This window comes from Lotus japonicus, chromosome 3 (assembly GCF_012489685.1).
Source record: "Lotus japonicus ecotype B-129 chromosome 3, LjGifu_v1.2".
Lineage (NCBI taxonomy): Eukaryota > Viridiplantae > Streptophyta > Magnoliopsida > Fabales > Fabaceae > Lotus > Lotus japonicus.
In genome coordinates, this window is record NC_080043.1 from 93,512,029 (window position 1) to 93,523,274 (window position 11,246).

The 11,246-nt window shown below is 37.3% G+C and overlaps 2 protein-coding genes across 2 annotated transcripts; both read right to left on the reverse strand.

Annotated features, from left to right (window-relative positions):
- Positions 1 to 1,143: 1,143 nt before the first annotated feature.
- On the reverse strand, positions 1,144 to 5,705 carry LOC130747576 (uncharacterized). Its single transcript, XM_057600547.1, has 6 exons — positions 5,320 to 5,705; positions 4,302 to 5,227; positions 4,171 to 4,222; positions 3,143 to 4,110; positions 2,891 to 3,028; positions 1,144 to 2,810 (listed from the first exon to the last, which is right to left on the reverse strand). Exons 1-6 carry the CDS (start codon positions 5,703 to 5,705, stop codon positions 1,144 to 1,146), a joined length of 4,137 nt encoding a protein of 1,378 aa, XP_057456530.1.
- Positions 5,706 to 8,852: 3,147 nt separating this feature from the next.
- LOC130745045 (uncharacterized) lies at positions 8,853 to 10,730 on the reverse strand. The gene has a single exon (XM_057597192.1). The coding sequence runs from the start codon at positions 10,728 to 10,730 to the stop codon at positions 8,853 to 8,855; it is 1,878 nt and encodes a 625-aa protein (XP_057453175.1).
- Positions 10,731 to 11,246: the final 516 nt, after the last annotated feature.

Genomic DNA, 11,246 nt, shown 5'->3' on the forward strand with positions numbered 1-11,246 from the left:
GAACAACATTTGTCATATCCTAAATAGATTAGAACATAAAACAATTAAGCTATACAATGGTAGTCACCTGCTCAGGTAATGAGAGAATGGCAATTGAATCTCTACATCCTAGAAGATCATCTCCGAAATTCAGCTCCATTTAAAGAGAAGTTTTTTGATCCTTGCAAAGAACTTCACTGCAATCCCGTTTGTCTAAAGCTCGGTATAAGTACTCAACAATACACTAAGCTATAATATTATGGCAGAATTTAATATATATACCTATGTAGTTCAAAACATATGAATGAAAGTTTGCATAAGTCAAAGCTATTCAAATGATATGCTTTATTGGCTGACACACATTTATTTCACAGAGCCAGGTTTGTTATATTAATGTATCTAGTTTACCATAATATAGAAAACGCGTTATGAGTATCCCTCTTTTGAAAAAATTGGTAGGTAAGTATTGCATAATAAAAGTTAAGTTGTATACCTGTTGAAAAGCATATCTGAATTTGATTTAAACGGGTTTCTTATTTAGTACAGGTAACCAGTTTAATTCCGTTGCTTACCCAAACATAGTGAATACATTTTGAATATTTACTTTAGTTTTTTTCTTATGCAGCACGAATTGTATTTCCCATTAGCTGAACATATATATAATTTGGCATGAGTATAGTTTATAGATTTGGCTGGATTAAATAACCATGAACGAAATTGATGTCAACATCAATAATGGCAGAAGATAAGATAACTATTTGCGTGTTGATAAATGTTGAAATAGAAGTTGTCAAAATTGTGAATAAGTATCTATCTTTGTGGCTGTGTATACGCAGAAGCATTGAGTAATTATCACAATATAAATGGGTGTGCATCATATATGAATGATAGTGACCATGGAGCTCCCATCTATACTATTCCACGAAAAATGAGCTGAAAGAATTAAGTCTGCAAATATAAATGGATTAAGTCTGCAAATAGAAATGGATTAAGTCACTCTTATTACATATTCCACGAAAAATGTGTCTTCCAGGATTAAGTCTGCAAATAGAAATGGACATGTATGAGGTAATTTCATACGATGGGATCATAATGGAAATAGATAATTATGCTGGAAGAAAAGTTCATTGCAATAACTTACATATTTCAGCTATAGGATGTGCATCAAAGATTATTAAAAACCTCCTTGTATACCACATTTTTTGTCACAGTCGAGATTAACCCATCTTCATCCAAAATCAAAATTTTCAAACCTTTTCTTGACTTTACCCTTGATAGTGCCACATATAACTGACCATGAGTAAACACTGGTTTGGGTAGATACAAACCGACATGAGATAACGTCTGACCTTGGCTTTTATTAATAGTCATTGCAAAACATAAAGAGATTGGAAATTGTCGCCTGACAAATTTAAATGGAACACCGGAGTCGGAAGGAACTAAATCCATTCTAGATATAAGCACTTTCCCCCCTAACTGCTTCCCAGAAACAACATATGCAACAATGACATTTTTGCCCAATTCCTTAACAATCATTCTTGTGCCATTACAAAGTCCACCTGCTTGGTCAATGTTGCGCAACAACATGATAGGGACACCGACCTTTAAAGTCAATTTGTGATTTGGTATGCCGGAACATTGAATATTATTCAAGAACTCACTTGTGAACCACTCTGCTTCAACCTCGGAATCTTCATCTGACTTGCAAGTAGAATCACAACTCAAATATTCTCTAACCTCTCCTGGTATTTTAGATAGCATCTCATTGTTGATTGCTTCTACACTTTCTAAAGTGGGGGCCAATATAGCACGTTCTTCAAAGAATTTGTAGTTCTTTTTTCTCAAGTTCTCCAACATATGAGGGTAAGAAAAATCAATCAAACTTTGAATTGGATTATCTGAGTCAAGAATAAGAAGGTCGTCTGGTATCTGAATGATAGATTCTCCATCCCCATTTGGATTCAATTTCCCATCACCAATGTCCAGTAGCCAATCAGCGAACTTTGTAATCTCCATGTTTTCATCAAGGGATTGAGAACTTGTCAGCCTCATGTTTTTTGTCAATTTAAGAACATAACACTTCTTCCAAAGATATGACGAATTTATGGTCGCATTCACTATATCACAGCGACTTCCTTTCTGTATAACTGGCAATATTTGCCTGAAGTCTCCCCCCAACACAACAACTTTACCACCAAAAGGCATGCCATTAGTACCACTTGGGTGCGACTTCATTATGTCATTTAAAGTCCTGTCCAGGGCTTCAAAACAAAATCTATTAAGCATTGGTGCTTCATCCCATATGATCAGACTTGTTTTTTGTAACAACTCTGCTTTTAAAGAACCCTGCGCCACATTGCAAGTTGAGCTCTCTTTTATAGAAATGGGAATAGAAAATCGAGAATGCGCAGTTCTTCCCCCAGGTAGAAGTAATGATGCAATTCCACTTGAAGCAACATTTAATACAATCAATCCTTGTGCCCTTACTGCAGCAGATAACGTATTCCACAGATACGTTTTACCAGTACCTCCAAATCCATATAAAAAAAACAGACCTCCAACCTTACTTTTAACAGCATCCATTACGGACTTGTATATTTGTTGTTGTTCTGAAGTTAGTGAATTGAGTAATGAATCGTGCAAACCTTCCATCTCAGCTCTATCATAATTCAACTCATCAGCTACTAATTTGTTCTCATACTGGCTGACATCAAATAAATCAGGAAAGGGGAGGCATGAATAATCTTTTAATGACCTTCCATTCATATTCAGCAACTTCTCCAGTTCTGCTAAACAAAGATTTCTCAGATCCTCATCATTTACATGTAGATCTACATAAGAATTTAACCAGTTAGTGTTTCATGCTACTATATGTGTATTAGTTGAAATGTATTCCTTTAATAAGAAGAACCTGGAATGCGTAGCTTTTTCCTCCTTTCATAAACTATCCCGTCAGCTAAAATCCTCCAACTTTTCTCCCACACAAATTCAGGCTTGCTCATAGTGTTTGTAGTAAGCAACATGACAAAGAACTTCCGAAGCTGAATACCTACATAAAAATCCAGCGCAATAAATATTACACATGCGGCGATAAACTGTAGCAAACACAAAGCAGCTTGTGTGTGTCTAAGTGTATAAATAACGTGATTTGTGTAGTACTAACCTGATGCTAGATCATTTGCTTCAATTATTGCATCTATAAATTCTTTGTCATCAGCTAACAATCCTAATGCATAACATGCGTCTTGAAATGATGGACATACAACACCATCAATGGTTCGAATGCTCTCCCAACTTGTGCAACCTTTCTGTATAGTTAGTAGAACTCTCAAGTAGTAAAGTTCTCCAACTCCATGAGGGATATATTGGAGTCTTCCAATAGAGTGTCCTTTTTTCCTTGGATGCCATGTTTGGTTGTCCTCATCATAAACAAAATATGATGCGAACTCTGCATATGTATAGGCTTTTCCCTCTTCATAGATATCATTGGCTTTCATCCACGCTATAAACATAGTGTCTTTATCAGAGGCTTTTTCAACAATGTGGTTCAAATCACCATGATCTCTAAAACAAACACTTTGCTTATTTGGTAGGTGAAAGGTCATTTTCTTAACCGACGGCCACTTAACATGAATGTAATAGCCGAAGGTCCGCCAAACAGCTTCACATGGAGTCAAATATCTGCAATCATAATATTGCTTAATCTCGTCTTTCACCTCAGGATCTGTGGAATCATTTTTGTGATTGGAAATCTCAACATTTACTCTATCTGGCCCTTTGCTGACATATTTGAACAGGTATTTGATCGCATTTGACTTGTTGCAGTATTCTACATTGATGTGACCATTGTATAGCATCAGAAGTTGAGGATTGTAAGGGACAACGTAACTATTGTCCATGCGAATCCCTTTCTTCTCAACATAAATTCCTGAATCTCTCCTTTTATATATAGGATAACCCTCTTCATCAATTAATGTGGTTTCTTGGAATTTCTTAGGAAAAAATTTGCTGCATTTTCCATTTGCCATGCAAGGAGATTTACCATAACCAGGACCGCACGGGCCATGCAGCATATAAGTAGATACAACTTTGTTTAATTTAGGATATACCTTCTTGTCAGGAATTTCAGCGCTTATGCATTTATCAATGTCAGATGTTGTAACTAACTTGTTCTCCTTGCCAAGCCATAACAAAATATGCGCGTGTGGTAATCCTCTTTTCTGAAATTCAATTGTATACATCCCTGAAATTTTAAATCCTCGTTAGTGAATACACAAAAATGCTTACAAATGACATGAATAAATAATTACTACAATCTGCACCTGCTTGTAGAGGACCAAAAATAATACCACTTTGCAGCGTTGCTATTAAGTGGTCTAGCTTGATTTTAAACACTCGACAACAAACATCAGGTCTTTCATCAGCTCGTAGGTTTCGTTCTCGAACAAACCTGTCAATTTCTTTCCACAAAGAATTGCAGGTCATAGTAATGAAAAGATCGGGATAACCAAAGCGCTTGCATATAGCCATTGCATCTTGGCAACAATCAAACATATACCGTTTCCCACCAACAAATGATGCCGGTAACACAATACGCGTCCCTAAAGAACTCGAGTCAGTTTCACCCCTAGACATGGCTTCTTCAAGACCACTTAGAAAATCAGCTCGAATAAGTTTTTGGTTGTTGCGAAGATATGAAAGCCTTTGAGATTCTAACATTGTATAACAATCAACCACAAACTGTTGAAAAAGCCTTCGACATAATAAAACATTCCCATTTTCATTATTCCTCTCTTGTATTCTGAAGCATATGAATTCCCTCAATGTGACGCGAGGTTTGACTCGAGAGCTAGTTGATGCAGCAATACCAGATAAAGGGATATCTTCTTGCCAACCATCTTCACCAAAAGGAAACATCAACGGATATTGTAATGGAATAAACGAAGTGTGAGTTTCGTGAATCCTAGTTAGAACCCCCTCTTTTTTTACAATGATATCTCTGCCAACTTCTACTGTGTCAAAATCCCCTACAATAAGTGCAGCTATTTCATCAGACGTGGGAAGGTTATATGTTCTAGGGTCCTTACCTCGTTTGCGAAAAAGTCTCAAAGCAAACGCTGAACCTTGTGTATAATTGATATAATCTCTCACTTTGCGAAATGATTTAGCCAAAACATTACTCTCATCAATCATTTGCTTCAATTCATCAACTAATGATATATCCAATTTATCAGCTTCCTTTAATGAACTGCACATAGTACACAACACTTGATAAATAAAATATCCAACTTCAAGATCGACAAATAATTTAATATTAAAGCCATAAATAATAAAACTTACTTAAACGGTTTCATTCTATTTGCATTTTCATTCTGAGTGTCATATATATATAGTTGAGCAAATTTCGGCATTTCGCCGGGTTGAGGTAATAGGGTACCTATCCGGTGATAATTTTGACCGCTGAGGACAAATTGGGGTGGGCCCCCTCCATTGTTGACAGTCGTTTCCACCTTTCCACCAATCGAAGTAAAGGCAAACATACTATTATATGCCCTAATATTTTCCTTAAAGTGTTTCGATCGGGGATCTATACCATGAAGCAGATTATATAAAAGAAGAGGTGGTTTTGATAGAAATGGCAGCACTACCTTCCCTTTCATACAACACCTTGTGAATTCTGGATTTAATGAGTGCTTACTTTTTGCCAGCCGTTCGTCATACCACATCAAAGCAGAACAGTAGCAACATACATATGAAGCGTCACCGAGATAGACCTCTTCTACATAAGATAATAGGTAACATCATCATGCTGGTTAATTTTGAATTTTAAAAATGTATATAAAATAAAATTGAAATTTCTAACTATTTACCTATTAACTCAGCGACTTCAAATATGTCTGAAACATTCGGTTGTGGGTCAGCTGCTCTATCAAACTCACAAACCAATTGACGATACAAAGATAACCCTCTAACAGACGTATTTGCAGGTAAGGGATCTTTAGAAGAGCTTGCTTGATTCCGTCTTAAATGGTTTCTTTTACATAAGGTACTATTATCACCAACTTGTTTCGGAAGGAGTTTTGTTTTACCACCTTTGACGTACTTTGATTTAACTGAACAACACAATTTAGTTTCAGGGGTGACCCCTTTAATATTAACCAGTTAAAAGAACCAAATTAATGAATGCGAGTGAACAAACCTTTGTCGGTATATCCTTCGGCCAAATTTTCCTTGTCCATATGAATTGAGATCTTTTTTTTTCTTAAACATAACAATCTATTCAACCTTGCAGCTGCGGTTTGTTGTTTGCTAATAATGTTTGTACCTGGACAATGTGAGACATAATCCTGATTTTGACATCTTTTCAACTAACCATTCCCATATGTAAGTTCAACAAAAATCAAAAGGACATACCGCTTATTTGGGATTGAATTAACGGTCCATCATTGAAAATAGATAATGGAAGCCTATTTGTTAAAGAGCTTGAGTTTAAATCACCTGCATAAATACAGGACGTAAGTCCTCCTGGTAAACTACTACAATCTTATCATCTCAAGAGGTCTACATTATGTAATGATGGTTCTTACAAATTGCGCTAGTTGTGGAAACGACATTAGGCGTTGGACATGGAACTCTAATAGGTCTATCCAAACTCATGCGACAAAAGCGTCCACCAGTCTCAACCGAACTGATATTAGTTATGTCTGATAACATGGGGCTTTGGATTATCTTCCTGGACTTTGTTACTGTTGTCGAAATAGAATGAATTTATTAAACAAATGCTTATTGTAAGTAGTAAGACAATATATACCTATTGTGTTTAGATTTAGACAACTTTTACCAATTATATGCTGAAGTTTACCATACGAAAGTACTAAAAATCAATACAATGCAAATTAAGGTAGGGTTCATATAACAATGCTTGCCTTGTCCACTGCTTCCACCACCTTTGTTCAGGTCTAGCCCTTCGGAATTTCTTTTCCGCTGCATAAGTTGCTTCCTATTACTCCTGCATGTTCTTGCCAAAGCTTCTGCAGAATATAGAAATCCACACTATTAAATCTAACACCTTATTGATGAAGCACAAATAAATGGAAACTTCAGCACCATTATAAACACAAGCTGTAATACATCTTACGAAAGAATACCTTTTTTTTCACATTTATCAGGATTGAAGACTTGCCCAGTTGGATTCTCCATCGAGCCTGAAATGGTGTTTCTTACCTATTTGGTGGAACTAATGTTCATCCTTAGCTCTGTGCCAATTTCTTATGACAACTTCACACTTAATATATATATGATCATGGTCCATAGATATTATCCCCTCTCTCTAATAGAAACACATGACACCATGAACGACAAAAGCCAAAATTATACTATCACTCCATCTAGAGATTCATACTAATATATCAAGGTATCATGAATGTGGTATAATATATCATATACCACTTTGGGCTTATTTATAAGATGTATTGTTTCACAAGTTACTTTATTATGTCATTTTTCTTTAACTCGTTGACTAATTCTCTTAACCATATTAAACTTTCTTACATATTGTCTTATAGATTTTTCTGATTTTGTCCTAGCGTGAATATAAGCCCCTTATTATGCTGTATTTCAGGATGACCCCAAATTAAGATATGTTTGAAGTCTGGAATATTAACTGAAATTCGTATTCACCTAGGACAGATGTGATACACAATGTTGCAACAATGTGTAGCACAACAAAACACAATCAGGATATCAATAATAAACAAACAGTTAAAACACAAGGAGTTGTTAACCCAGTTCGGTGAACATCACCTACGTCTGGAGGATACCAATCCAGGAGTCAATTCACTATCAAATAATAGTTCTCAGGTCACATAAAAGTCCCTCCTATACCTAAGTACTCCCCCTTAGTATAGAGCCTCTTATATGTTCACCACTATTACACAAGTGAATCAAGCTTAGCCCTTCTCCTCTAAGCTATGAGAAAACTTTCTCTAACTCCTAACAATCACTGCCACAGTGATCAAGACATGTTTATCAAAAACAGTTTGATGAGATTACAACTCAACTAAACAAATTCAACTCAGTACTTTGATGAACTAAAGCACTAAGTTGGTACAACACCCACAAGAGGACTCACAAACAAAACCCTAAAATCAATATCTGAATCTCTGAATCCGTGCACAGCTAGGGTTTACAAGTTCCTTTTATATAGACGTTCACTTGGGGCTTGGATCTTCAATGGGCTGAACGTCATAGAGTCCACTAACACACTTCTGGAAAGAATCTTCATGGAATCAAATCTTACCAGAATAAAATAACAGAACCAAGTAAAACAGAATTTGAGATAGACTTGGTCCATACGATATTAATCTTGTTACTTCAGCCAAGATTAAAACAAACACGCCTTCAGAAGATAAAACGCACAGCATAGGATAAAACCTTCTGAATCACCATACAGTTAGCAACCTCACAACAAGCTTGACTTTAACAACTGAACAAGCAACATATGTAATTCCACCATGTTGCTCCAGATGTTGGAACATATGGTTGCCCATCATGTTTTGAGCAAAATGCAGCCAATCAAAAGAACTACAATCTCCCCCTTTGGCAAATTTTTGCTAAAACATGGTCAGACAGCCAAACAATGCTAAAAACAACAAACTCATCCATTTGCACACAACAGCACACAGCATATGATGAACGTACCACCCTACTGAACAACATCAAACTTAGTCTGAACAAAAACACTCAAGCAACAGTACTAACAAGCAACAGTACCATTCTCCCCCTTATTAGCAGAAATTGTCAAAGGGTGCAGAGAAACAACAAAAGTCAACAAAATAGTACAACCATATTGAAGAGATGAAGGAACAAGGGCACTAATCACTAGTAGTATCATCATCAGAAGTACCAACATCATCTTGAGCATGAGCAGCAGCATTGTCTTCAAGAGGCCTCTTGCCTTTAGTCAACTGCAGAATGAGAGTGTCCACATTCTTCTTCCTCAATGTACAACTAGTAATTGTGTCCTGAAGCATCTTAGACACAGCAATAAGCGCAGCAATTGGAGTCTCAGGAGTCTTCTGAGAGGAAGTACCCTCCCCCTGAGTCATCTCAGCCAAACCAGCAACATCAGAAACATGGGCACCAGCTAGCAGCCTGGAATCAATAGTGAGAAGACTAGCTTTCTGGCTAGGAACCTCATCACCACGGAGAATTTGAGGATGTTGACTCAAAATAATCCCACAAATTAAACAAGGAAAACCAATAGGAAGCCTGACAGCAAAAGTTTCAGCATGCTTCATAGTTTGAGCAAAGACATATTCACCAAAATCAAACTGAGTTTGAGTTCCAACCAGATAAATTAATTTTGCCAAACCTGAAGAAACATCTGAGCTATGAGTGGTAGGAGCCCAATTTGCAGCACCAATGCGATTCAAGATAGCATACTTCACACTCAAATAAGTAGAAGACAGCAATCCTTTAGCAGGCCATACCATAGTCTGACCAGCCGTGAGTTCTTTAGTGATAGCACTCAATGACAGCTCTTCATTTCCTGTGGCAACAGTGCTCCTTCCCAAATACTGGTTAATGATCTCAGATGAAAAATGGACACACTTACCACGCACAAAAACTTTCCTGAAATCAGGATGCCCAGAAACAGTGCAATTTGTAGTCACATTCACAATAAATTCTCTCACCAACTTGTCATAGCAGCCACCTATCTCAGTAACAGTTTTCAATAACCCAGCAGCCTCAAGAAGTTTCATAATTTCTTGACAATGCAGAATCTCACCAGTCAATTCCCTCTCTTGAGCAATCCTGCGCTGATAAACATACTTCCACTTACCAACACTCTCTTCAGAGTGAAAAGAAATGTTATCCAAAGGAGCAGCAGGCACATTTTCTGGAATTCGTTTCCCAATCTTGCGCTTCCGAGCAGCAGAACCAGTATCTGACTTATCCAACTCCTCAGTTGGAGTCTCATCAACAACAGGAGCAGCATTATCTTTGTGAACCTTACTCTTGACATTCTGGACAACAGGAGTATCATCATCAAGAATAATGACCTTCTTGCTCTTCTTGTTCTCACTCAAACCCAAACCTAACTTCTTGCCAGAGGAACGCGTAGAGTACTTACGAACAACAGTCATCTTTTGCCTTTTTGAAGCAACAGAAGCAGAAGCACCAAGGGTGTTGATCAACACCTCATCAGATTCTGAGTTTTCAATAACATCCTGAACATCCTTGACATGCATAGTTTTATCAACAGAGGGAGTAGAGATGGGAACCATTACCTCTTCCTCAAGATGATCAGAATCCTTGTTGCAATCAGTATCAACACCGTGGCTTGATTGGTTGTTGCTTGGTGATGGAACAATTGGATCTACATTTGCATGTAAAACTTCCTTGAGAGGAGTTTCCAACACTTCAGTGATACGAGAATCATCAACATCGTCACCCGTACTTGGATTGATCTCAGCCTCGGAATTCACTCTCTGAGTAGCCTCAGAGCCTCTCGTTACCATCTTCCTCTTCGCTTTGGACGCATCTGACTTGGATCGTGCCTTTTTCCCTTTCTTCTTGTGCGGATCAGATGATGGTTGAGAGATACCTTGAGCAATTGCGATTTCACTGGTATGAGGAGAGGATTTGGAAACCCTTGAAGATTTTGGGGTTTTGGATTTCAGACCCATTACCTTTACCCCGTAAGCATTCATCTCAGGAGTGAGTTTCTTGCTAGAATCTTGACTCATGGTGAAGAGGACACACAGAAGGAAACACGGGTCTTCAAGAAAAGAATGGACGGTTTTGGAGTGAGTTTCAGAGATTGGAAGTTGCACAGTGGAAGTTGCAGGAGAGATTATCAAGAAACAATGGAAATTCCTGATTAAGCGTGTCTCAGAAGTAATAACAAAATAGCCGTTGGCACACAAAAATCCCTTTAATTGCTATAATTCCTCAAATAAACAGATACCCAATAACTGCCTCAATTTTTCAAACTGTGTGGGCATCCAAAGCTTTGGTAAAAATATCTGCTAACTGCTTCTCAGTTGAGACATGTTCCAGAGTAACAGTACCATCTTCAACCAACTCCCTGATGAAATGATGACGAATATCAATATGTTTTGTTCTGCTGTGCTGAATTGGATTTTTGGATATGTTGATAGCACTTAGATTGTCACAAAACAATGTCATAACATCTTGTTGCACATTATACTCCTTTAACATTTGTTTCATCCACATCAACTGAGTGCAACTGCTTCCAGCAG

What these genes read in the sequence shown, in the direction of transcription:
- LOC130745045 (XM_057597192.1), bottom strand. Translation starts at nt 10,730, where the DNA reads ATGAGTCAAGATTCTAGCAAGAAACTCACTCCTGAGATGAATGCTTAC.
- LOC130747576 (XM_057600547.1), bottom strand. Translation starts at nt 5,705, where the DNA reads ATGTGGTATGACGAACGGCTGGCAAAAAGTAAGCACTCATTAAATCCA. An exon ending in TTACCACACGCGCATATTTT is followed by an intron (nt 4,111 to 4,170) that starts GTTATGGCTTGG and finishes TAAATGCATAAG; the next exon opens with CGCTGAAATTCCTGACAAGA. An exon ending in AGCAAATGATCTAGCATCAG is followed by an intron (nt 3,029 to 3,142) that starts GTTAGTACTACA and finishes ATTTTTATGTAG; the next exon opens with GTATTCAGCTTCGGAAGTTC.